Raw genomic sequence first — 24,543 nt, forward strand, 5'->3', positions numbered from 1 at the left:
CAACAAATGGCTCGTATGTAATGAGTTTTATATGTTTTTGTCTTGTGGCGTCGATGTTCTGACTGGGATACGCATCACAGTATGTTAAGAGGCATAACATTTTTCGTTATACACTTGAGGCATTTGGCCAATCACAAAGCACTTGATAGCTGGCCAATCAGAGGACGCCTTGCTTTTCAGACTGATCAGCTTTGTATAAAACGATGCGTTTCAGAAAGGCGGGGCATTGAGGAAAAACAATAATGTACAGTATGTGGAAAATAATGGTTTTTTTTTTACCTTAAACCGCATAAACACATTTCATAACACCAAATACACAAAATAATGTTCTTTTTAGCAACATCAAATGACCCCTTTAAGAGGGCATCACAATACATTTTCTTATTCTGTATTTTTCACTATCAAAAGTGAAAAAAAAAAAGTTTTATCATCTATCAAAACTTGTATAAGTGAATTCTGAAGTCAAATGTCAATCAATGATTTAAAAAGGTTAAAATTACAGAAAGAGTGTAGACTGAAATGTCTATTATGTTATGTTGTTATGGTAGCTATTGTTATTGTGACAATATAATTTGCAATGAATATACAAAACTGATATTATTATTTCATAAGACAGAAAGTCATACAGCTATGAAATGAGAGTGAGTGACCGAATTCAGATTTTTGTGTTGGGTACTCCATATTTAATCTGGAAGTGTTTGTTTAAAGTATTTGCAACATGCCGCAAAAACCTATCAGATGTTAGACTGACATATGGAAGATGTTCTGTTGCATTTTTGATTTAGATTGTGTGCAAATACTCTTTTAAAGATGTTTATCAGATGTTTATAAAAAAATAACACTTTAAATAGCACACATTAACATCCAGATGATACACTCTTTCAGAGACATCTCAGTGACGCACATGTCTAGAGGATATTTATCTTATAACGTTTTAACATCCTTTGACAAAACATGAGCCAAGCTGTTGTCGGTACCGAACCTGTATGACGCATGACTTCTTGGGATGGCCAGACTGGATTTTTCCATTCAATACTGTTGAGGTAAAGAAAAGTGAAACAATTAACTGATGACAGAAATGCGAGTGACCCTGTTAAGTAGAGCCATGTTTGTTTTCTTCTTTTGCTATAAGTGAGCAGGACCAGTGGAAAATTCCCACTCCAGTCCACAGGTATCAGACCTCTGACTAAATGACCCCCCTCTTCTTTGTAGAGGGATGGGTGCGTAGGGATAGTTCGGTTGTCAGGTCTTAACACACAAGCCCATTTGGAAGTGTTCGCCCAAGCTGCAATGAAATATTTCTTCGAAAATGTTATGAGTTCTTAAAGTTCTTGAGTTTCCCGATGTGCTTGGTTCAAAAGGTATACATGCAATAAGACACCTTCAACACCTGAGAGTTATCTACTTTAAATCAGTGTTTTCAAGAGACATGACTCATGCAGCAGTTTCTGAAACCGACTTTGTCTATTCAGGTCACAGTACAATGTCACTGTTGCACAGGCAGAAGAAAGCAATGTAATGCATAATACTTTTTCACCACCACCTTGACATGTCATTCAAAGCACGCACAAAACATCCACTTTCAGCTTTTTTTCTAAGTTTACCACAACTCCTGGGACTCAGCAACATAACACTGTACCTAACAATTGCTCAAAGATGAAGCAAACATCCTTACGGTAAACTATGCCACATTACGCAGCAAAAGCGTCATGTTGACATCATAACTGTATCACATTTCTTTGGAGCAGCGTCCTAGAATCCTGATACTGATTCCCAAGCACAGATTATAAGATTTCAGCCTCACCATCACATTATCAGTTACTGCATGATACTTATGTAACATACACCAGAAAAGTTTATTTATACATTATAGGAAGTTGCAGTGAACAATTAGAGCATCTTAAACCAGAATGAATTTACATGCAGGTTTTGTGTTTACTAGAATAGGCATGCTGTTTGCCATTGCTATTTAACTGGTGGACTACATTTCTGTTTAAGTTAGGTCTTACCTAAGCAGGCCACCATGTTTGTGAGGAGTTTGGCAGCGAACATTAGGAATCTAGAGCACAGCACATGAGACACAATGGCCAAGGCAAACACCGGGGGTGAAAGACAGATACATACTGTACATAGTCCCGATGACACAAGTAATGGAAGATTCTTGGCGGGATTTGTAACCCCACAATCATATAGACAGTAATGAGTTACCTGAGATACAAATGAAGCCAGCAGCATAGAAGGCCTCAATGAATGAAGCCAAACTACCTGTCTTTACATATGCTGTGTAGACGGAGAGATCCGTACAAGCACACTCCAATAAATTCTGGCTGTTGTCCACCACATGGCAGAACTGACTGTCAGACAGCCAGCTGGACAGGAGAAATCATAGCAGAATGATCACGACAGGCCACATATTTTCACATAACAATATATAATAATAATAATAATAATAATAATACAAAACTAAGAACAAAACACAAACCAAACAAAACACACAAAAACAAAACTAAATAAAAAAAAGAAAAGAACACAATATTAAAAATAAAACAAAACAAAAAGAAACAAAAGCAAAACAAACGGTCTCTTTTTTAAGTTTAAAAACACAAAACCAAACAAAACACACAAAAACAAATCTAAACAACGAAAAGAAAACACAAAATTAAAACTAAAACAACAGGTGAAGTATGTAATTTCTGTGCCAAAAAAAATCACAATAATTGTATAATAATGTATACTATTTTTCGAAAGAAATGCAAAATAAAAAACTAAATACATGGACAAGGTCAAAGCTTTACCGCCAGATGGTCTGTTTATTTCATTTGGATGAGTATTTATTATTATTATTTTTTAGGCATGTAATCCCAAATGTGTTTTCAGAATGTATTGTTTGTGGTATGTTCGGAAACACTAAAGGAGCTCCTAACTTTGTAAGCAACTAAAGTTGTGCCATGGAACACCTTAATAACTAGATGTATGTGTTTGTGTTTTGTAATTAACTCTCAGCAGCCTGATTCCAGAGGAGGCACAGAGATTGGAGAGATTTCCCACGTCAATCAGGAGTTATGTATGCGGTAAACAACCCCTTGACCGTCAGCAAGAGGTTTAGAGGCTCTGCCATGAAGACTGACTGAGAAAACCTGTGCAAACACAGACATATACGGAGTGAATTCAGCTATTAAAAGCACCATAAGTTGTAGTCAGTTTCCCAATTCCAAGTGCAAATAAAATATTAGAATCACTATAAATGCCCTATCCAAAGGAAGCCACATGCATGATTTGTGATCCCATACATGATCCCAATTACACACTGGGAGACAACTTAAAATTTCCAACTCAACAGTGTCATCTGCTGGACACTGGCTTGAGCTTAGTGGGCAAAAGCTACATACACATTTGTGAAACTGTCTACAACAAGCACAACAATTTGTGTTGAGCACTGATGTACTGAGGGATACAGTGAAACACCTTGTCATTTAATGCACTGGCTTTTGTGTTCTTTCAGAATCTGTGAAGTGAGTTTAGGCTAATTTTAAAAAGTCTGAAAACTCCATTACAATAGTACTACTGTACATCAATTTTAGAATCACATTTAGAAAATGTGTGTGGCACTGCCTTAATGCTTTGGTGTTGTGGGTGCTATAGGGTGGTCAGTAAGGTGCAATCACATTTACCAATGCTTTGTGAAATTTTGAAGACATCTTGAAGATTTCGTTCATGTTCAAGATGGTTATGTGAATTTGCCACAATGAACAGAAAGCTGCTCGGTTTGAAAAGGAATTCTGTGTGAGCAGTGCTTCATTCTATTCTACACTACTGATAATAGAAATTTGCCAATTTTTGCCAGCAAACATTTTGACAAAATGGTCTAATGTGACTGCACCTTTGGGGTTGTTCTTGTCAAAATTTGTTGCCAACAAAAAAATGCAAGTATTAGCAGTAGTCAACCACTACTTAGCAACTCTGTGACATTGTACTTTCAGTTATTTAATGTGAAAAGAGAAATTAAAACACACCCGTGTTTAAATCTCAGAAACCTTGATTTGCTTAGACTGTAGTACTAATAGCGTGAAGTAATCTGGGTTTTACTGTTACAGTACCAGTAATAAAATGGTACAGACTGACTGAAAAGACAAAGCTTTGTTTCCAAGACTAGAGATTTTTTCACACATTGGAGCCTTGTGGCTGCACATAAAAGCATTGTACTCCCTAGATAAAAGATTTCTAGGAACTTGAGGAACAAAAAAGCATTGTAAGGAAAGCTGTTTTAATTGAACTCTGGGGGCCATTATGTGGCCCCTCATTGTTTTTAGACAGAATGCAGAACAGCTGGATTTCCTGAAAAACTGTTTTAAAAAAATGCTCAAGATCCGACTAACTTTAAATAAATTCTCACCTCTCTATAACCTGATAAACATGTTTATCATTCACTAAATAAGCATACACGAATGTTCAAAAAACGTTTGGGTCTTTTTTGTTGTTGTTGTTTTTGAGAGAAGTCTCTAGTGGCTCACGAAGGGTGCATTTATTTGATAAAAAATCCAGTAAAAATTACAATTTAAAACAGCAATTACTCCAGTCTCCAGTGTCACATGATCCTTCAGAAATCATTTTAATATGCTGATTTAGTGCTCCAGAAGCATTTCACATTATTAGCAATGTTGAAAACAGTTATGCCCCTTTCTTTTGTGGAAACTGCTATTTTTTTCTGGATTCTTTTATGAATAGAATGTTCAAAATAACAGCATTTATTTCAAACCGAAATCTTTTACAACATTATAAATGTTTTCACTGTCTACTTGAAACTATTTTATGCACCCTACAGAAATAAAAGTATGAATTTATTAAAAAAATTAAATAATAAAATAAAACAAATTTACTGACCCCCAAATCTTTTAGTATACATGTTAGTCTACATATCAACGTTTGGAAATAAAGGAGTGTTAGTGCAATAAAATGTTATTTTATACCTTCTTGGTCCACAACCTTGACATGCTTACCTTGCTACCTAAATAGGAATGTTTTATTACTATTTTTTGTTGTTGTTGTTGTTGTTGTTGTTTTTGTTTTTTAAATTGGCTTTTGTTTTTTTGTTTTGTTTTTTAAATAGGGTTTTAATAATTTTTATTAGCTCAAAGTGCTCAATCCTAAAATAGAGTGAAGCAATTATTTAGTCAACTTTCCTTCTGAGAGCATCCTCAAAAGGATTTTGTTATTTATTTTTTTTATTCAGATTGCGCTAACTTTAGGAGACATTTTTTGTAATGTTTCCTCATTTGCTTACCTTGCTTAGTGCATCTAACACTGCAGTTAGCTGCTCTGGCATGATGTCCTTACTAACTTTATTGATAAGCCATTGCAGGACCCGACTGATGATGGTCTCATCCAGTGGCTGATGTAACTTTTCCTGTAGGACCCACACTGCCTGAGTCCGAAACCAGGGTGATGTTAGCCACACCGAATTCTGGGTGAACCTGTGCACCTTCAGTGGCATCAGAGAGAGCCACGCAGATCCGTTGGGTGTTGGGTTGGAGGAACCGCTGTTCGGTGTGAGGGCCATGTCCAGACCAGCACTTTTCTCTCCAGTCTCCAAAGTCAGCGTGCCCTCTGCCATGACAAAGTCCTGAACTGCCACGGCAGGCCAGATCAGAGTGGGTCCAAAAAACTCTGCTTTCTGAAGCTCCTGTGAGAGCAGATAACACAAAACACAGTTAATACTTTGATATTTACACACAAAAAAATCAGTTTTCTGAGAACGTTTAAAGTAACTAAACATATAGCAAGAGGTTGATGGAGGTGGACAGTTAAAATTTTGAAATGATTTTAAACTTACAGAGAAATTATATATGTTCAGTTTTTTTCCTTTGAAGTGTGTAAATAACATACCAGGAATTGAAAGTATTTCCTTTTGCCTTAAAGTAAAACAGTAGGCAAGGAAAACTGAAAAATTAAGGAAAGGAAAGGGTGTGCCAGGGGGACAAAAAGGGCAAAACAATTCCCACAGACTGATGTATTTTGGACATGAAACCATTTTTGACATGTCAAATTCTACTTTTCCAGATCCATTATGCACTATTGCCTTTGAAGTATCTGCTGGGAACTCAGTGGGCTAATTGTTCACAGCTCTTATCTTCTCTACATTCATCATCTTAGCTCATGAATATGACATCATCTCAGTCCTCTAATCTCTAATGTGGTCACATTATGTAATAGGGTCAGAGATGGGTGTAGGCTGGGTAGTGGTAGATGGACATGTTGCTGCTCTTTGATTATTAACATGTTCTGAGTTTGCTGAGTTTGTACTGTGTATGTATTCTCTATTCCCCTTTGCTTCTAAATGTTGTATAATATTGAATAATAATTAATATTTCTTGTTATCTTGGGACATGCTTCCTTTTTTAAATGAATTTCACCTGCATGTAGTACTTCACAGAGATAGCTGATGCTGTACTAGCATCCCTGTAGACCTGAAGACTGAAGCTTGTGGCTTTGAAGGTTACTATGGGTAGTCTGGAGTTTGGCCAGGAGGAAAGCCCGAGCTCCGTTGGACAGTTGTGTTTCCATATAAACCTGTTCGTGTCACCAGCGCCTCACACTGGCCACTCTACTGTATATCTGAGACACGCAGGGCCACAGAAGCAAATCCAACCTACAGTACAAAAATAAATAATTTAATTATTAATAATTATTTGATCATTTAATTTAATTAATTATAGTATATTATAGATTATGTCTGTTATAATGATGCATTAAATTAATATTATTAATTTTTTTTATTTTTTGCATTTTCAGAATAATTAAATCCACAAATTGTGGTCACTATAATGTGAAGAAAGGGGAAAAGGTAGAGTATAATTTATTTATTTATTTATTTATTATTAATTTTGACAGGTTTAAAACTGTAACAAAAGTCTAACATACGTTTTATATTGTCTTTTGATTTTTCGGAGTGCGATGCGACCATTTTACGCGAGATTCCATAATACTCATTCGACACTTAGGCATGCTTTAATAAAAATGCATAAATAAATGAACAAGTACTAACTAAAATACCTTAACATAAGCAAAACATACTGTATATTTTCAATCAACTCTACAAGCGTTTTTAAAATTAAATATAGAAATGATTATATAGGAATTAATATATAAAGTTATTTCATTTTTAATAATTAAATATATAAATACAACTTAAACAAAATTGCTAACTTTTTATTGGCAATACTGGCAAACCAGTGCTAATCTAATAATTGAGCGCTATCTGGTGGTGATGTCAGAATGTTGTTGAATGCAATTTCACCTCAGCATTAGCTGCCACTTCAGAAAGAGAAACGACAGCCTAGCTTTGATTCCAGCTGAATTCTGGGAGGGGAACTGAGTAAGAGTCACATCCGTCAGCTCATCGCTCAAGTTAAAGCCCGGCACAAAGAACACCTTTGGTGGACACACGCTAAATATCAATACAGACCCACATAAGGTTGACAAGTTTTACAAAATCACATATTTGATTCAAAAGATAATAAATCACACCTGGCTACTAAATGGCAGTCTAACGCTGGCCTAACCTTCTCCGTCCCGTCTCCGGGATTGTAATCTAACAAATTATTGGGCTTATCTAGATAGAACATTACATCAACTTTAATCATATAAAACAATACAAAAAAAATTATACATACTACAACTACCGCTGCAAAGAATGTGAAAGTCAATTATTCTCACTAAAGCTACTTTTATTTGTTTGAAAATACAGTAAAACAGTAATATTGTGAACCATTACAATTTAAAATAACTTTTTGATTGTTTGTTTGTTTTTTAAATCTATTTTAAAATCTGTAAAAAAAAAAAAAAAAAAAAAAAAACTTACAGGCCAACTAAGCACAAACTTTTGAATAGAACACTGAATATTGAATTAGTGGTCATTTTTCTACCGTGATGTTGCCCATGATGCCCTCTCTGCGTGTGATAAGGAGTGATATTTTGAGCGGCCCTTCGCTGTCAGAAGGCTCACTGTAAATGCGCTCAATCAGGTCCTGTTCTGTGAACTGTACTATTCCATTGGGGTCTCCAAACTTTTTAATCTAGAAAACACATACATTGTACACCATTGCTAAAATGACACAATACTGTATTTGAAGTTTTATTCTCTGTTTTTTTTATGATTTTAGATTTTATGGATCTGGAAGTGTGAGGTCATAGTCTAGATGTTAAATTCACTGGCTAGAGAATAAAGAAAAAAATAATAATTAAATGAAACATGCTACAAAACTACCACTCATCAACAATATAATATTCAACCATTCAACCAATATCCATTGAGAGCATATATAGCATATATAAAGTTTATTAACCCCATCCTTACTTCTCTGTGTCATACACTGTGGAAACATTGATATAGCTGAGGGTTTGGCCATGCTGAAAGGCGATGGAGCCATTGAGCATGATGTAATCTGAATCAGGTTGAGCAGTCAAGCCTTAGGAGATAAACTCTGCTGTGACCTTCCCATAGGATCCAACACGCCTCAATACAGGGACTGACAGAATTCCTACATCCTCCTCAACTGAGACATGAAAACAATTGGAGAGACTGACAACAAACAAATATATGTATGCATCATGCACTTTTACATGTTATTTTATTTATGTACTAGTAAAATATTTTGAATATTTTATTAAAAAAAATATTTAAAACTGACTCTGTGACTCTGTAAAAATATTTGCTGTGTATGATCATGTAAATTACATGAAGCCTACACACTAGATTTGCTTGCAAGGCAAACAAATCATTACATATATTCAAGTGAGACAAGACGAATCAAAATGTATTATGCAAATATACTACTCTTTAATATTTTGAAGTTGGTTTAATGTTTTTGAAAATTAGAACTCCTCCAGGAATCATTGTAATATGCTGATTTAGAGCTCAAAAACAATTGTGCTACTGAATATTTTTTGTGGAAACTGTGATACATTTTTTTCAGGATTAAAAAAAGTTCAAAAGAACAGCAGAACAGAAACACTTTTTTAATGTATCAGTGTAAATGTCAATGTAAGAGTATTTATTATTACTTTTGATTTAATGCATCCTTGAGGAATAAAAGTATTAATTTCTTTAGTGAAAAATAAAAAATTAAACAGTACCGGTACTTTTGAATGGTTGTATGCAACAAGAAAGAGTCTGTATGTCAGTGTTATAGTCTTAAATAGTTGCATAATTCAATACATAGGGTTAAGTGTTTAGACCAAAGCCCTAACCAGACCCCAACCATGTTTGAGGAATATCAATACAATTCTGCCTTGCAAGCACTATTATGATTACATGTAAATTAAAATACCAATAAACTTAGGCACATTATTTTGGTGAATATAAAATATGGGAAAAAATATGCTTAATAGTGGAAACACACTAAATGTGCTATTATTTAAACAGACTGCACTGTATTATCTGGCAACTCACATATTAGAGAAAGAAGGGGTGAAGGGGTGGACTAAAAGAGGCCGGTAAATAGGATGGACTTGGACCTATTCATGGGGAATTATAAAGATGTTGAAGAAATCAAAAAACCTTTTCAAGATCACGCAATAAGTGTTAAAACATCTTCAAACTAAAAATGCTCTTGAGCTGCAACAGTACAACAGACTGCATATGACCGTTACCTTCAGTGACGATGAGGAGGACTGTACAGAATCTCCTCCCATCCGACATGATTCCACTTGCTTGACTTGAGCACTGACTGCTAAGGTGTGAGTGTTTTGGAATCGTCCATTACTCCACTGGTATATGAGACACACTGATGATGATGTGTTCCTGCACACAGCCAGGTGCTGTAAATTGCTGCTGCCTCGTCTGAAGGGTACGGCTGTGGCAACGTCTTGTAACTCCAGACTTTGATGAAGCTAGAATGAACCTCCAGCCCACACAAAAATCTTTAGAAAGAGAGGAATGATCTCAATAAAGTATTTCTGACTATTGCTGTGTTAATTCTACCATTTAGAACTCCAAGTGTTTGACATTGTATGTCCACAGTAAGATTCTGCTCCTACAAAAGAGGGCAACATTGAACAATACACAACAACACCAGCATTAGAAATCTGACACAAATCTGACAATAGTGAGACGAATCACAAGTCTATCATAGGTTGAGCACAAATGCAGCTTTTGTCGAAGACAGCTAATTAAAAGATTGAGTGAGGTTGAGGTCTGCCTGAAGACGAAATAAACTGATTGTTGCAGTTAATGACATGGTGCTGTGTGCACGGGTAACTGCCACATAGCTGGAGCCATTTACTGTAAAACAAGAGCTGGGATTCTGGATGCTGATAAACGATAAGAAACAGTGAAAGTGAAAGTGAAGTGACATTCAGCCAAGTATGGTGCCCCATACTCAGAATTTGTGCTCTGCATTTAACCCATCCGAAGTGCACACACACAGAGCAGTGAACACACACACACACACACACTGTGAGCACACTCCCGGAGCAGTGGGCAGCCATTTATGCTGCGGCGCCCGGGGAGCAGTTGGGGGTTCGATGCCTTGCTCAAGGGCACCTAAGTCGTGGTATTGAAGGTGGAGAGAGAACTGTACATGCACTCCCCCCACCCACAATTCCTGCCGGCCCGGGACTCGAACTCACAACCTTTTTGATTGGGAGTCCGACTCTCTAACCATTAGGCCACGACTTCCCACTTAGTGAAAGAGATAGAAAAGCTAACGACTTCCCACAGAGTGAAAGAGATAGAAAAGAAAAGAAAGTAGTAAAAGTGGTGAAAAAAGAAATAATCATAAATAAATAAAAATAAATACTTAGTGTCTTGCATTGACAAGGACCCTACTTAAGGATACCACACCAGAAGAAAGAGAGGAGTACAGAGTTATCCTATCAAATTCCCATTGGTCAGGAATAGCTTTTTATACTGTACCTTGAATCTGACTCCATCCTCAAGTACCACAAAGCCAGAGGAAGGTGTAAGATCTTCCGTGTACAGGGATCCATTGGCATCAGTGCTTGTGAACTGGACCGTTACTGTGGGAAACAAATGCTGAATAATTAATGCTATTTAAAAACTAGAAAGAGTGTCTGTGACTCACTGATGTGGTGGCATTGAAATCCAGACCCAACTGAGCCTCTAGATTCTGGGCATAGAAGAACAAGGACACATTTCCATACGTCCCGGCATCACGGTACACCATCAGAGTTAACACACCAATTGTCTCATTTATTACATAACTGAGGAAAAATACATAGTTTTCCGAAACTGTTTTACTAAACATTAAAGTGAATGATAACATGGTTAATATAATGATCCCTTTGATACCATCATTAGCATTAATGCTAATCTCTGCTACAAGGCCTTCAGTATCTGGAAAGACATGAATATACCAGAAAGAATGAAAAAAAAGAGTTTAAGAGGTAGGATTATGTATCATCTGTGGTCACTTTTAAGGACAAGGGGGCGATGTTGAGCAAACCAAATGGATGGTCACTTGCTTCCACACTCTGCTTCACAACCCTGAGCACTCAGTGCTGCCATGCCTGTCTGGGTAACTCCTGAGAGAATTATATATTATACATGATTAGTATTTAAAAATACATAAACAAGAATAAATAATAGATTAATAGACTGTGTATAGAATAAGCACAAATACAGTGTTCTTAAAATGTTAAGTGAAATGTGAGTGCAAGCTAAGGTCAAGCTGCAGACCCTGAAGTGTAGATTGCGAGTGATTAACAAGTTAACAAGACAATAAGACAGCAGCTAATGCTAACACTGTAATATATATATATATATATATATATATATATATATATATATATATATATAAGATATATAAGATGTCAAAGGTAACAGAGTTGCATATTGTATAGTACTATTGTAATACTGAGTTCAAGCCGCTCTAATTGACTTACTGATATCTAGTGTTGTTAACATTTAAATGAGCCTCAACATATCATCAACATATCAACATGTCAGTATAGAGCAGCTTGAGTTAATATTTTAAATCAATAAACTGAAGCTTTGAAGCCTGATCGTGTGCTACAAGCTCTCAAGTCTTTGTTCGATCATAAGCATCACTTATGACCAGGGCTCTTCCTACACACTTTATGGGATGCTGGGTTGAGGACGTCTCTTCCACTCAAGAGTCTTGCCAGCTGAAAGCAAGTTGGATTACACTTACAGCTGCACTTCTGCCAAATCTCGAAGACCCAAAATTTTGGCCAAGTTTCACCTGAAGAACGCTGCTGTCCTTCCCAGCATTTATACTGCAGCCTCAGTCACTTCAGTGGACATGTGTCCGTCACCTCTGTGTCAGCAGGAGGAGCAGGGTCTGTAGGAGACCCTCATCTGTCCTGGACTGGTGGAGACAGAGCAGCCTGATGACATGTTCTCATATTTGAGAGCTTCTCTACAACCAGCAGGAGAAGCTTTAAACCTCGGGTCCATGTGGACACCAGCGAAAAGCCCTTTCCTGAGGATCCCCAAAGAAAGAAGGCCAGACAGAGAGTCATCACAGTGGGTCCTACAGTATGCATGTAAATACTGTATACTGTGCATAGTTATACAGTAAGTATGAAGTTTGAAGTGTACGTTTTTAGTACATTGCTATGTGGTTGTTTGGACGTTTTCAGTGATTATCAGTGAGGTTTAAGATGTTGTAAGTAGTTTTAGCACATTGCTAAATGGCTGTTAGGATGTTTTGGGTGGTTTCCTGTGTGTTGACAACTGACATGCATTTGCTAAGGTTTACGGATCAGTTGTTAGTATGTTGCTATGCGGTTGGTGGACTCTGGTTGTGGTTTTAGTGCATTGCTACATATTGTTGTTAGGGTGTTTTGAGTGGATGGTTGCTTTTAAATAGTTAAGATAAGGGTAGGATAGGGTCCCTCACATGGTTTGCAGTTTGACATGCTGTGAGGGCTTGTGTGCATTAGTGATGCTGATAGCTATTCCACTGGTACTTCACAACTACTCACAGGGTCACCTGTGGAAAGATCTCAATTGAGATGCCTGACAAAGACACACCACTTGATTCTGGACAACAGCTGATTGGCCCCTCCCTCAGGTTATTATGCATTTTGTCTCCAAATACTGAAATCACTGCTATACAATACCATTAATTCACATTCATTTTAAAATGATTACATTCATTTAAATATAATCTTAAGTCTGAACTTCATAATAAATAATTATTATAAAAAAAGTATAATAAAATCTGTAATGTGCTTATTTGTAAATGACTATACGGAATGTGAAAAAAAACTATTGCTGTCAGTCAATTGCAATCAATTAGGAGATCCACTATTAATAGTCCCCTGTTACAAACGTAATAATAATAATTATTATTATTATAAACATCACTGCCTATATCTACCTGAAACTGTTGATGATGTAAGGGCAACAGGAGCGACGTCTCTGTGTTGACGTGGCTTCTCTGTCTCCAGTAATCCAGCAGCTGAAGTAATGAGGCATAGCGGAAACTGGAGAATGCCATAATCACTAAAGTCAAGCGGACCACACTCGTTTCTCAGGTAAACCGCAACAGACTGATGAACAGAAGATTAATGTGCGTTTGTTTATTACCTCGAGCTAGATAACCAGTCACCGTTTGGTTAGCATCAGTAGCATGAGATCATTGACCCGGTGTACTAAAGAGGATTAGACATTATGTGTGTTTAATCACATACTGAAATGTTTACAGGAATTGCGGTATTATTCTGCATTATAAGAGACTAATTATAGGTTTTTTTTTTTTTTTTGCAGATGAGATATTGTAGTTGTGTTGCGTAACGCTGGCTAAAATATTATGCTAACAACTGAGATAACGTTACTTTGATTTGACGTTTATAAACCTTTCTAGGGTTGGCTTTATTCAATAAGTATATCCGTTTAACATTTACTTTGTGTGCTTAAAAGACGTTTGTTTTTTGTTTTGTTTTTTTGTTGTCTTCGTTGGTTCCTGTGAAGTCTTGTTTACATGCTAATACAAGTGTAGTTGCTAGTATGCGCTAACTTACCTTGAGTGTGCTTGGCCATTTGAGCAACATTTCACATGAAAACCTAGTTTATATTTTATTTTTATTTATTTATTTTTGGTGTTTCAACTTAAAGTAGCTAGTGGAAAATCCTAAAATAGCAGTCTACAGTAGGCTAAGATAGCCATCTGTATTTATTTTTTCCACACCTCAACTATCTACTTGGAACTATGCGGTCTTTTCTAACCTGAAAATACGAAAGAATCCAGTGACCTCGGAACCAACAGACACATGTCCAACAAAACCTCATTCATCTGCCTTTTGTTCTTTTTACAGTGGAAAAATGACTGGAAGTAACCAGCACAATGGTTTCCAGTTGCCACCCACAGGTGGTTACATGTCCGCTTTTGGAAACAACTCAGAGACTGACTACTCGGAGGAGGACGGAGAGACATTTGAGCTGCGTTCCAGGGGCAAGGAGAGGCATCGCAGGAGCACATCTGCAGATCGCAAGGACGATTTTGTCTACTTGATAAGGGACATAAAAGACGGAGATTCGCTGATAAGTATTTCTCTGCAATATTTCTGTACTGTAAGTAAAAGTTCCCTTGTTGTACTCTTGCTTTTTGTTTCAGCATGTTTATAGAAATGTGACTGGTATGATCAAAATCTTATGTGAATATAAATAATTTTGTGTAAAATTATGCTTTAAATCTAGAATAAAATGTATATTTTAAAGTCCCCCTGTAGGGCACAAATTTTGTCCCTTAAAACTCACATTTGATAATCAAAATTACAGTTTTCTTTTCTCTCCATTAAAGTAATTTATTCATGTCTTAAAATGGTTTGGTTGTAACTCTACACCCTTACCTCATTGAACATAGGTGTGTCTATGAATATGGAAATTATTTCCTGCCTCATCTCATTTTCACCAGCTCGAACCTTCTCCACTTTCCCTTAGTTAGCAGAAGTAAATGCTGTGGTAAACCCTACACAATGGAAGTGGCAATCTTGGATTAATAGTTATCGCCATGCCATTCATTGCCTTTTTGAGAATTAATCCATAAATGTATTCAAATTATAGCCTAGAAAGTGCGCAAAGAGCACTCCCTAATAATTACAGTAAAGCTGTCACTCATCTTAGTTCATTGTGATCTCACAAAGTTATTATTCAGTGACCGCACAGTTAAATTCCTTATTTATACTCGCTCTCCACCTTGTTTGTTATACTCTGCAATGGTTTTGACCGATGAATTTGCATAAGGTTTGTCCTTAGACATATTCAAAACACCAGGGGCCATATGTATAGAAAAAACAAATTGTTTCAAGTGTGTCAGAATTCTATGAATGACGTAATTTTACTCTTATTCCTAGACTTGTGGGATAGTAGTGATTCATAAAGGTTCCTAAGTATTAAGACTAGGTCCTAGATTAAATTATTTAAAGGAATAGTTCCCCCACAAGGGTGATTCTCATGAAATCCAGATATAGAAGGTGTCTAGCATCAGAATTTTTTAAATGCCCTTGAAGCCAATTTTCGTTTTGCACATATAAGATTGAGGTCTGAACTTACTATAACCATTATTTTTAGAAGATTTAAAAAAAATATTTGTAAATATTTTAGATGAAGTCCATAAAGAATTATCATTACCGCAACATGACATTACATTAAATATATGGTTAAAAATTTGTATTTTTGGCTAATGTTAAAGTAGACCCTTATTACTCATGCTCAAAGCTATGTAAAACTCTGGAGAGATTACTTTTTCATATTTATTATTTTTTGTAATTTCCTTATTTTCTCTCATTACTGAAACATGCATTATTTATTTTGTTTTACTAAAAGATACCATACACATTTGTCATGTAGCAGACCTTAAATAAGCAGTGTTGTATAATAGGTATATACATTTTAAAACAAAATATGATTATCTAATTATTGCTTAATTTGTAAAAAAATATACATGTTGCGGTAATGAAAATGCCATTTCGGTAATGAGGATCAATGTTTCGGAAATTATATTTAGCTCACACATTCACTGTTGACAAAGGGGTTTGATGCCTAACCCTATTTTACATATTTAAAACTCATACAATTTTTAAAAGAACATTTATTTCATAAACAGTGTTTAATTTTCTCATTTATCGTAATCATCACAGTACCATGCCTTCTGTTAACAAGTTACAATCTTATGCTCTTCTTAAGAATCATGTCATGGAGCCTACACTGTAGTACTAACAATTATACAACCATTAGTATACATTTAATCATTATAGTTAAACATACAACCATGTGATGAGAACTTTTTCAATGTAACATATCATCATGTGGTCCTGAGAAACATTTAAATGTAACAGCATCAAGTGCTCTTGTAAAAAGAATTTAGTTTAGCTAAAACACTTTGGTCCTGACATTGAACCACACAACCTTTTTCTGAGAATAATTTAATGTGAAGAACTTGAATAGCAGCAACTCTATTTATGAGTTGGTCAAACAACTAAAACAAACAACTGGAACGACTGCTTTGTACCAATCACGTTTTCCCTCAACTGTAACTCAATCATGAGCATTTCTTGTGTTTTGCCCATATGTCAGGTAAAATGCAGAAATGTCTAGCAGAGGAGGTGACAGGAAGTGGTTCTGGGATTATGTCCCGTATGTCCTGACGATAGTACCAGACCCTTTCTCCTGGAAATCTGATGCTTGGTACATAGAAGCGGTTCTCCCCTGCACAATTCATGGTGTCGACTTCATACTGCCCTTCAGCAATCTGTTTTAAAAACATTTGTATAGCCTCTACACATTTTGGCTGGACAGCATGTACTATAATGTTATGTAACTGAGAAATATTCACACATTAACAGAAATCTTGAAATTAAATTCACCTGTGTGACTGTACCAGGGAACAAGTCACCATCGTATTCAACCAGGACCCACTGTCCAACCTCTATGGTGGCCTCTGTTCAGTCAGGGTCCTCATCTCTTCCCTCAGAGAACATGTGGCAATTTGTAGAAAAGCACTGGCAATTTTTTCTACAAAAGCATGACACCTCCCGTGTATTTATGACTCCTGGTTTTGTGGATGTCAGCTGTTAGGGTGGAATTCAAAAAGACACATTGACTCCGTTACATAAATTATTTTATGAGATTATTTCAGATACTGGTGTGGTCTGCTTTCCATGTTAATTACATGGAGAATTTAACTTATTTATTTAACTTATGTAACTACATACTACTTAACTACATTTACTTTTTAAACTACATTTCTTCATATTTAATCATATAATTAACATAAATGTTGACTCACTTGGTGTATTTTCAGTGTCCCGGGAACTGCTTTCAGGTTGGGGTGAACCAATTCGCAGCTGGCCTTTATTTTCTCCTCTGATACTTTGTACAGTGTCACTGATGAATTGTTCTTCAGCTGCTCATACAGAGAGTCTGCATCAGGAATACTGGTCCCATAAGAAACAGTTCTGTCCGCAAGATGCTTCAAGGCCCCACCAACTCCATCTGGTGCACCTTTGCCATGTGAAGCCTCAGTATAGTTCCAGGTCACCCATTCAAATCCATGCATAAAGGGCACAGTGGAGGCTAGATAGAAAGATGTTTTGTTTCTATACTGGGAAGTTGGGCCATCTGAAATGAAATGTAGGTTGTGGACCTCAGGATACTTTCCTCGTATGTATCTCAGCACTGGGTCAAGATGAGCCCAGGTTGCCACTGCATCGTGCTGTAGAGATGATGAGAGGGATGCAAAGGCTTCCACTCTGCCCCTACTGAGATAGAGTACCTTGGTGTGGAGGGTTACCTGATCATTCCCAGTTCCAAAATGGTTGTCCTTGATTTCTTTGGCATATTTGCAGCTGTAATTTTCGCTGTAATCCACATGCACAGCAACAGCATCATGTGTCAGGGTATCTTTCATTGCTTTCAATGACAAATATTGGTTCTTGACATTAAACATGTGAATGGCAAAACCTGGAAGGTGTTCTGTTGTTAGGGCCAGCAACCGCTCAATGGATGAGGTACGTTTTCCGAGGACATGTTTTCTTTGTCTGCCTTTCCTCTGTAGATCCATCCTTGAGGGTCTTTGTTACAGTGACAGACCTTGTGACCCACTCTTGCCAGATGACAGTGTTCCCCTGAGTGAGAGGATCTAAGGATGTGGGAAAGGTCTTTTCAATGCATTTTTGACATCTTCCGTACATGCAGGACATGTTGCCATTGTCACACACACTGGACTGCACAAGATCCTCTGGGCTTGATGTTTCAATGATACCCAGTTGTTGCATTCTTTTTAATTTAAAGCCAATGTTCTCGTGCATTTTACATGCACACGTCTCTCTGTCTTTAACTTTTTTGCCTAATAATCCAAAATGGCCTCAATCTAAAGAACTGAGCTTTGGACACTGTTTGCTCAGGATGTTCAACAAGGAAGCGTTGATGGAGTTTTGCCAAGGTGTCTGTAAGTGCTCTTTGTCTGTAAATTTGTCCCTTGCAATGAATCTCTCGAGACTTGCCATTTATGATAGTTGAGACATCATCCCGATGTAGGAACATGCTCACAACCTTGTCAAGTTGTTTGCGCCTGCTATTGATCATCAGTCCCTTTTTAGCCTCTCTGATACTGACCCTCTGTGAAATATTTGCTGGTAGCATTGCACTTTTTGTTCTACTAGCCGCCAGCCTTCTAATTTTTCTGTTTAGTGTCAGCAGTTGTGTTGTCTTTGCCCTAAGTTTCTCTTCAACATACCTTAGTTTTGCTCTTAATTTGGCCACAGTCCTTGATGCCCGCTCTCTTTTTTTAATGACTGGCCGTGTTCTCTGGGGGGTGGATGCCTCAATTGGCCCTTTCAGGTCTAAACTTTCTTTTGCTGGTGTTCTGTTCAGACTTTCATTATTTGTGTCTAGTTCCTGTCTGTTATTTTCTTCATTTCCAGAGGAATTTTCTGTCTCACTTAATGAAGACGTTGGGGTTAGATCTAGAAGTGCTTGCTCTTGTTTTTTTTTTCTGTAATATTTTGCCGAATTTTTCTTCCACATTTTTTTTCTCTCATGCTGTCTACTTGTGAGGTCCTGAGTAGTCTTAATTTTACCAATTTCCGATACCTGAAAAAGAAAAAAAATATGAAAGGTGAAATGCAGTAAGCACTGACATAAATACAAACTTTGGACTATGATCAAAATTGCACACAATTTTTCATTTATGAATGGTAGGTGTGTGTGTGTGTGTGTGCATGCGTGTGTGAGTGTAAGCACGCACACACACATGTCTGTGTGTGATGTGTGTGAAAGAGAGTGTCTGTATCTACAATATAGTGTATACTGTACAATTATGTCAGCCTTCACATTTGCATGTCAGCAATTGTGTGTTTGTGTGTGTACTTATGTTTCTGTGCGCGTACATGTGTCTGTGTGGGAATGAGTGCAAGTGTTGGTCAAAACAATTAATCCATTAATCAATTTAATCAATTAATTAAAGTTATATTTGCTCCCTATTATCGCCCTGTCCCCTGACCTTTCTCTCTCCTTTCTTCTGTACTCCTCAAGTAACACTGGATTACTGTATATTTTTTCCCTATGCTTTACAAGCCTGTCTTTCGCTGATGCCCTTTTCTTTTCAACTGATGCTTGCCTATAACAAAATATACAATATCCATCTTGATTGAATGTAACATTTCATAAAAAAGACATTGTTTTACAGTAAAAAATTAATTAAATTAAATATTACATTTATAGTAGGTGGCCTATACTGCATTCATACTGCTTTTTGTGGAAGCACTTCATAAAAATGAAAAATTTGTGAGCCCTGCTGGGGGTTTGTAATAGCTATTTTGTTTATGCAATCTTTTCAAGAAGTGTTTAAGGCAAATATCAAGTTATATTGAAATTAGCAAGAGTTATAGTGCACGTTCCTCCTTCATAAGTCTGTTTCTCATTACTGAAACATTGAGTATCTCCACCACAACAGGCCTTCAATTGTTGCGGTGAATGATAATAATGGTGTTGTGGAGGATGAGCGACCTTAAACATTTTTGCTTATTGTGGAAGCTAAATGAGGGTTAGCTAAACTTTCCCTCTCTTTTTATATTTAGACCATAATGGGGTATATAGTAATCAAAAAATTAAAACTGCAACATTTTTTTAAAACTTCACAAACTCATGTTTCGGTAATGAGAACTAAAAAGTTGTTTAGGTACTTTGACAAAAAACATTTTAACTTTTATCTGGAGAAAATAAATTGTGTCACAGTCAAGTATGTCCCTTCCAGCAAAACTCCTTGAAAATGTTAGTTCCTTGAGGACTTAAACAATGATTGAAAATTGTTGCGGAGGATGAGAAAATTGGTCTTGGACACATTTATATTCCTTATTATTTTAACTACATTTACCAATGATCACCAAATATCACATGTTTATTTACTGTAAATGTTTATAGTATAACATGCACTGAAGCTTTTTATTTTTTATATTTTTTAATTATAAAAAATTCCACCTCAAAGATCCCAAATCCAGTCATGGACACGATGTGGTAACGAGAAATTTTCCCTTAAATGCGAAAAAAATAAATAAATTGGTATTTGCAAAATAGTAGATGAAGAGATGTGTGTAACTGTATCCTCCTTATTTTGATAGCATTTACTTTTATCATCAAAATGTTTCATGACACCTCATAAGTCTAATTTCGCGAGAATCACCCAAAAATGAAAACTAGCATGATTTACTCACTCTCAGGGCATCCCAGGCATATCTGACATTCCTCTTTCAGACGAATCCAATCGGAGTTATATTAAAAATTGTCCTGGCTCTTTCAAGCTGTATGATGGCAGTGAATGGTAGTAGTAGAATAACAGTAGTCGCATGAAAATGAGAGTTAGCTAACTTACACAATAGCCATGTCAGCGGTGTGGAAGTATTTGAACCTTAAAGAGTAAAAAAAAGTCCAACGGTCGAATGAGCCGTTGTCCGTTTGAGCCCCTGCCCCTTTGAGGTCCGATGCTAAAGTGCTCTTGTGGTCTGCTCTGCCCTCGGTCTGCGATTTCTTCCGAGGGAAGGGGTTGTGCAATATGAATATTTGTGATCGTGGATGATACAAATGTCCCCATGATCTACTTTTGAAGAAAGTCCTACTTGTTATTTGTTTCATTTGTGTGCTGTTCTGACAAGCATTTTTTTTTCTGAGCACACTCAAAGCGTGCGCATAAAAATTTAAAACCCTTCAAACAGTGCCTGATTACTTAACTAAGTTATGTTTTGTTAATACTGTCAAAAAAAAACAAGGTTTATGTATAGCCCCAGTTGGTTATGTCTAACATGAAAGTAAACAACTGAAATTAAGAGATGTGAGCAGGTCTTAAAGGGATAGTAGGCTACATGCTGCTGACTGTAATAAAAGGGATAGTTCACCCTAAAATTTTATTTCTGTCATTGTTTATTCACTAACATGTTGTCCCAAACCTACAGTATAATTCTTTCTTGTGCTGCACACAAAAGAAGATATTTTGAAGAAGCTGATAACCAAACAGTTGCTGGTCCACATTAACTTTGATAGTAGGAGAAAAAATACTCTGGAATTCACTGAGAACCAGCAACTGTTTGGTTTTCCACCTTTTTCAAAATAGTGTTTATGTTTAGCAGAAGAAGAACCTTCATTCAGGTTTAAAACTATTTTTGTGTGGGTACATGAAGATATAAAAAACAAAACACTAACCTATTTTAATTTTTCAGTGAATTATTCCTTTAATGTTAATAAAACACCAAACACACAGAAAAAAAATCACTCAATACTTTTGACTGAAAAACTTTAAAACTGTTGCTTTAATAGGATCAGTGTATATTGCGTTTTATTTTTACTTGTTCATGAACATTTTTAATGCTTCTGCTAAATACTTTTGTACCTGCAAAAGACTTATTTTTTGTGTATTAGTAATGTGTATCTTTGTATTTTTTTTATATTTATAACAAACATAAAGTAATGACAAAGATTTTTATCTTCTACCACTTTGGCCTAAATATCTGCCACATTTATTTATTTTTAATAATTTTTGTAGTGTTTGAATAAAGGGTGGCAGTCTTTCTTAGTCAACTGTTGTTGTGGACTATATACTGGAGAAGTATTTGTTCTCCATTTGAGTGAGATGTTTTTAGGTGGGTAATTGAGCAAAGTGCTTCCATTTCTTTTATTATTATTATTAGTATTAGTTCAAGAATAAAATAAAAATATTGGATTGATATCGGAATCGGCAAATAGCCAATACTGCGGCATCGGACGTGAAAAAGTGGTATCAGGACATCCATAGTTTTACTATAATAAGTGATACATTAATCATAATGAATTAATTTATCAGGATTGAAAATTAGTCAAGCAGAAATAAATCGTTAATTGCCTGCTTATTCAGCCGAGTCTGTTTCTGTTTATTTGTAGTCACAGTAGCCTATATACACATAACATTTTTTTTTTTCAATGGGAAAGTGCCTAAGCAACATTGCTCAAAAAAGTTGCCTGGCAAAATTGCTCAATAAGTATCCACATATATCATCAGCCTAAAAGTTGCTTTTAGCTTCTTAATAAAAGTCTCCTACTCTTAGAAAAGTCCTACTTGTAACTAAGAATTTGTTGACACTTAAGTCAAAGCTTAAGTCTATTTTTAAGAGCATTTCTGAGAAGTTTTATACATACGGCCCCAGATAGACAACGTTAAAAACGTTCTGTGGTTGATTTTCTTCACAGGGGTTCTAATGAAAATTCACCCAACATGTATTCTAAATGCATGTTATAAGTCTTATTGTGAGCTATACACTACTTCAATTTGATCATGACAAAAAGTCTCGAAACAAAAATATTATACAATGGATAGTTCCCACTGTAATTTTGATTGAATGAGCCACATTAAAAGCTGCTGTAAAATATATGGCCCACAAGTTGAATTCTGTATTAACATCACATTATGATGTTGCCTTGCTGCCGTAAACAAATTTCTGCTTCACACTACACCTCATAATAACAAGTTCTTCCTGATCTTGTTTGGGAAACATCTAGCTCTGTTTTTTCCCCCATTACTTCATGTTTCTTAGTTCTGACATGCAAAAATGCAAAGCAGTCCTGCCCACACATAGCTACCCAAATATATCTAATGTATGTAAGGTTGTTGTCAGGGCTTGAACTGATTGTGCCGATTTTCATTCTTGTTCTGATCTTCATTCTTCTCATCTCAGGTTGCAGACATAAAGCGGGCCAACAATCTTCTAACTGAACAGGACTTCTTCGCACTGCGGTCCATAAGGATCCCTGTGAGGAAGTTCAGCTCATTCACAGAAACTCACAACACTGTTCCCCATAAAAGCAGCTCACCCAGTGGTACTCACAGAATCTCTGAGATCCCGATTTCTGGAGCTTCCTTGGACTCTTCATCCTCTTCCTCATCTGTGGACAGCGTGGAGTGCTTCCTGCAGGAGAAGGACAAGGACATTCAACTTCTCGTCAAGTCATCTGCCCCTTCCAGGAGCAGCCTGAACGAGGTTGTGTCCTTGCTGGAGCAGCCGCTTTTGGTAGATCCCGAGCGCAGAACAGCCCAGAAGAAAGACCCATACTATGGTGCTGACTGGGGAATGAGATGGTGGACTGCAGTTGCCATCATGTTGGTTGTGGGCATTGTAACACCTGTTTTTTACCTGTTGTACTATGAAGTTTTGATGAAAGCAGATGTTAGCCACCATACTACCATTGACTCAATCAGCCCAGGACCAACACAGCCAGCTGCTGCTATGTTTGGGTTGCCTCCTGCCTCTCACAAAGACTCTCACCTACAGTCTGCTGCTAAACAGCAACATTTTGTGAAGCATGAAGAGAAAGCATAAGGGCGCTCTTAAATCACCAGGGAATTCATTTAATTAATTTGAAGGAGGCATTAATGGAAGGTATAAGCAGAACCACATTTTAAAAACGATTAACAAACGCGGGTGAGGATTGCGTAAACAAAAAATGATTCCAGTCCTTGCCAGATTTTTCCTTGATGCATTTTGCACGGTTGATCGCTGGTTTTCTAGTGTGTCACTCATGAGCCAGTGTATATCTCTGTACCTCTGTTAAGCTTGTAGTTGGCAATGGCAAACAGCTGATATATTGTTCAAGATATTTGCTGCCACTGTCTGGTTGTCAGGGAAATGAACATGGTAATTTATTTTAGGAAATGTACAATCCAGATTCAGTAATGCAACTCATGGTAATAATATTTCAGGTTTTCATTGTTAAAATTTGCTTGTAAAAAAAGAAAAACAAAACTTAATGGAACCATAATAGCTAGCCGTTTTTTTTTCTTCTAACAAGAACACTGGGATGATTTGTAAAAGATTCTCAAACATGTTCAATTCCATTTAAGTAGCAGAGATAAACATTTCTTTGAAACAAGTACAGTGATTATGTGCCTTCATCCTGTAGATGCAGGTTGAAAATAAAGGAATTATATTTTAATATCTGATTCTCTTAGTTATTTTTAACCTTTTTATTTTTTTTTTTTTAATTTTATTATCATTTAGCTTAAATGATACCAGTTTAGACTATTATCTATATAATTA

The 24,543-nt window shown here is 36.4% G+C and overlaps 2 protein-coding genes and 1 long non-coding RNA gene across 4 annotated transcripts; 1 reads left to right on the plus strand and 2 right to left on the minus strand.

The window, feature by feature from the left end:
• Positions 1 to 2,892: 2,892 nt before the first annotated feature.
• LOC132130132 (adhesion G-protein coupled receptor V1) lies at positions 2,893 to 6,507 on the minus strand. 2 transcript variants are annotated; one of them, XM_059541807.1, is made up of 3 exons: positions 6,411 to 6,507; positions 5,480 to 5,680; positions 2,893 to 3,137 (listed from the first exon to the last, which is right to left on the minus strand). In XM_059541807.1, exons 1-3 carry the CDS (start codon positions 6,414 to 6,416, stop codon positions 3,054 to 3,056), a joined length of 291 nt encoding a protein of 96 aa, XP_059397790.1. In that variant the 5' UTR covers positions 6,417 to 6,507; the 3' UTR covers positions 2,893 to 3,053. The 2 variants fall into 2 exon arrangements, with proteins under 2 accessions (XP_059397790.1, XP_059397781.1); XM_059541798.1 differs by having other exon boundaries at positions 5,418 to 5,680.
• A 6,857-nt stretch (positions 6,508 to 13,364) lies between these two features.
• On the plus strand, positions 13,365 to 24,439 carry LOC132138902 (lysM and putative peptidoglycan-binding domain-containing protein 3-like). The gene is made up of 3 exons (XM_059547714.1): positions 13,365 to 13,521; positions 14,302 to 14,557; positions 23,185 to 24,439. The coding sequence occupies exons 2-3, from the start codon at positions 14,309 to 14,311 to the stop codon at positions 23,824 to 23,826; spliced, it is 891 nt and encodes a 296-aa protein (XP_059403697.1). The 5' UTR covers positions 13,365 to 13,521; positions 14,302 to 14,308; the 3' UTR covers positions 23,827 to 24,439.
• Positions 15,925 to 17,410, minus strand: LOC132138918 (uncharacterized). The gene is made up of 3 exons (XR_009433198.1): positions 17,274 to 17,410; positions 16,852 to 17,055; positions 15,925 to 16,736 (listed from the first exon to the last, which is right to left on the minus strand). It is a non-coding gene; the product is annotated as an uncharacterized LOC132138918 (long non-coding RNA).
• Positions 24,440 to 24,543: the final 104 nt, after the last annotated feature.

Source organism: Carassius carassius, chromosome 4 (assembly GCF_963082965.1).
Source record: "Carassius carassius chromosome 4, fCarCar2.1, whole genome shotgun sequence".
Classification (NCBI taxonomy): Eukaryota; Metazoa; Chordata; class Actinopteri; order Cypriniformes; family Cyprinidae; genus Carassius; species Carassius carassius.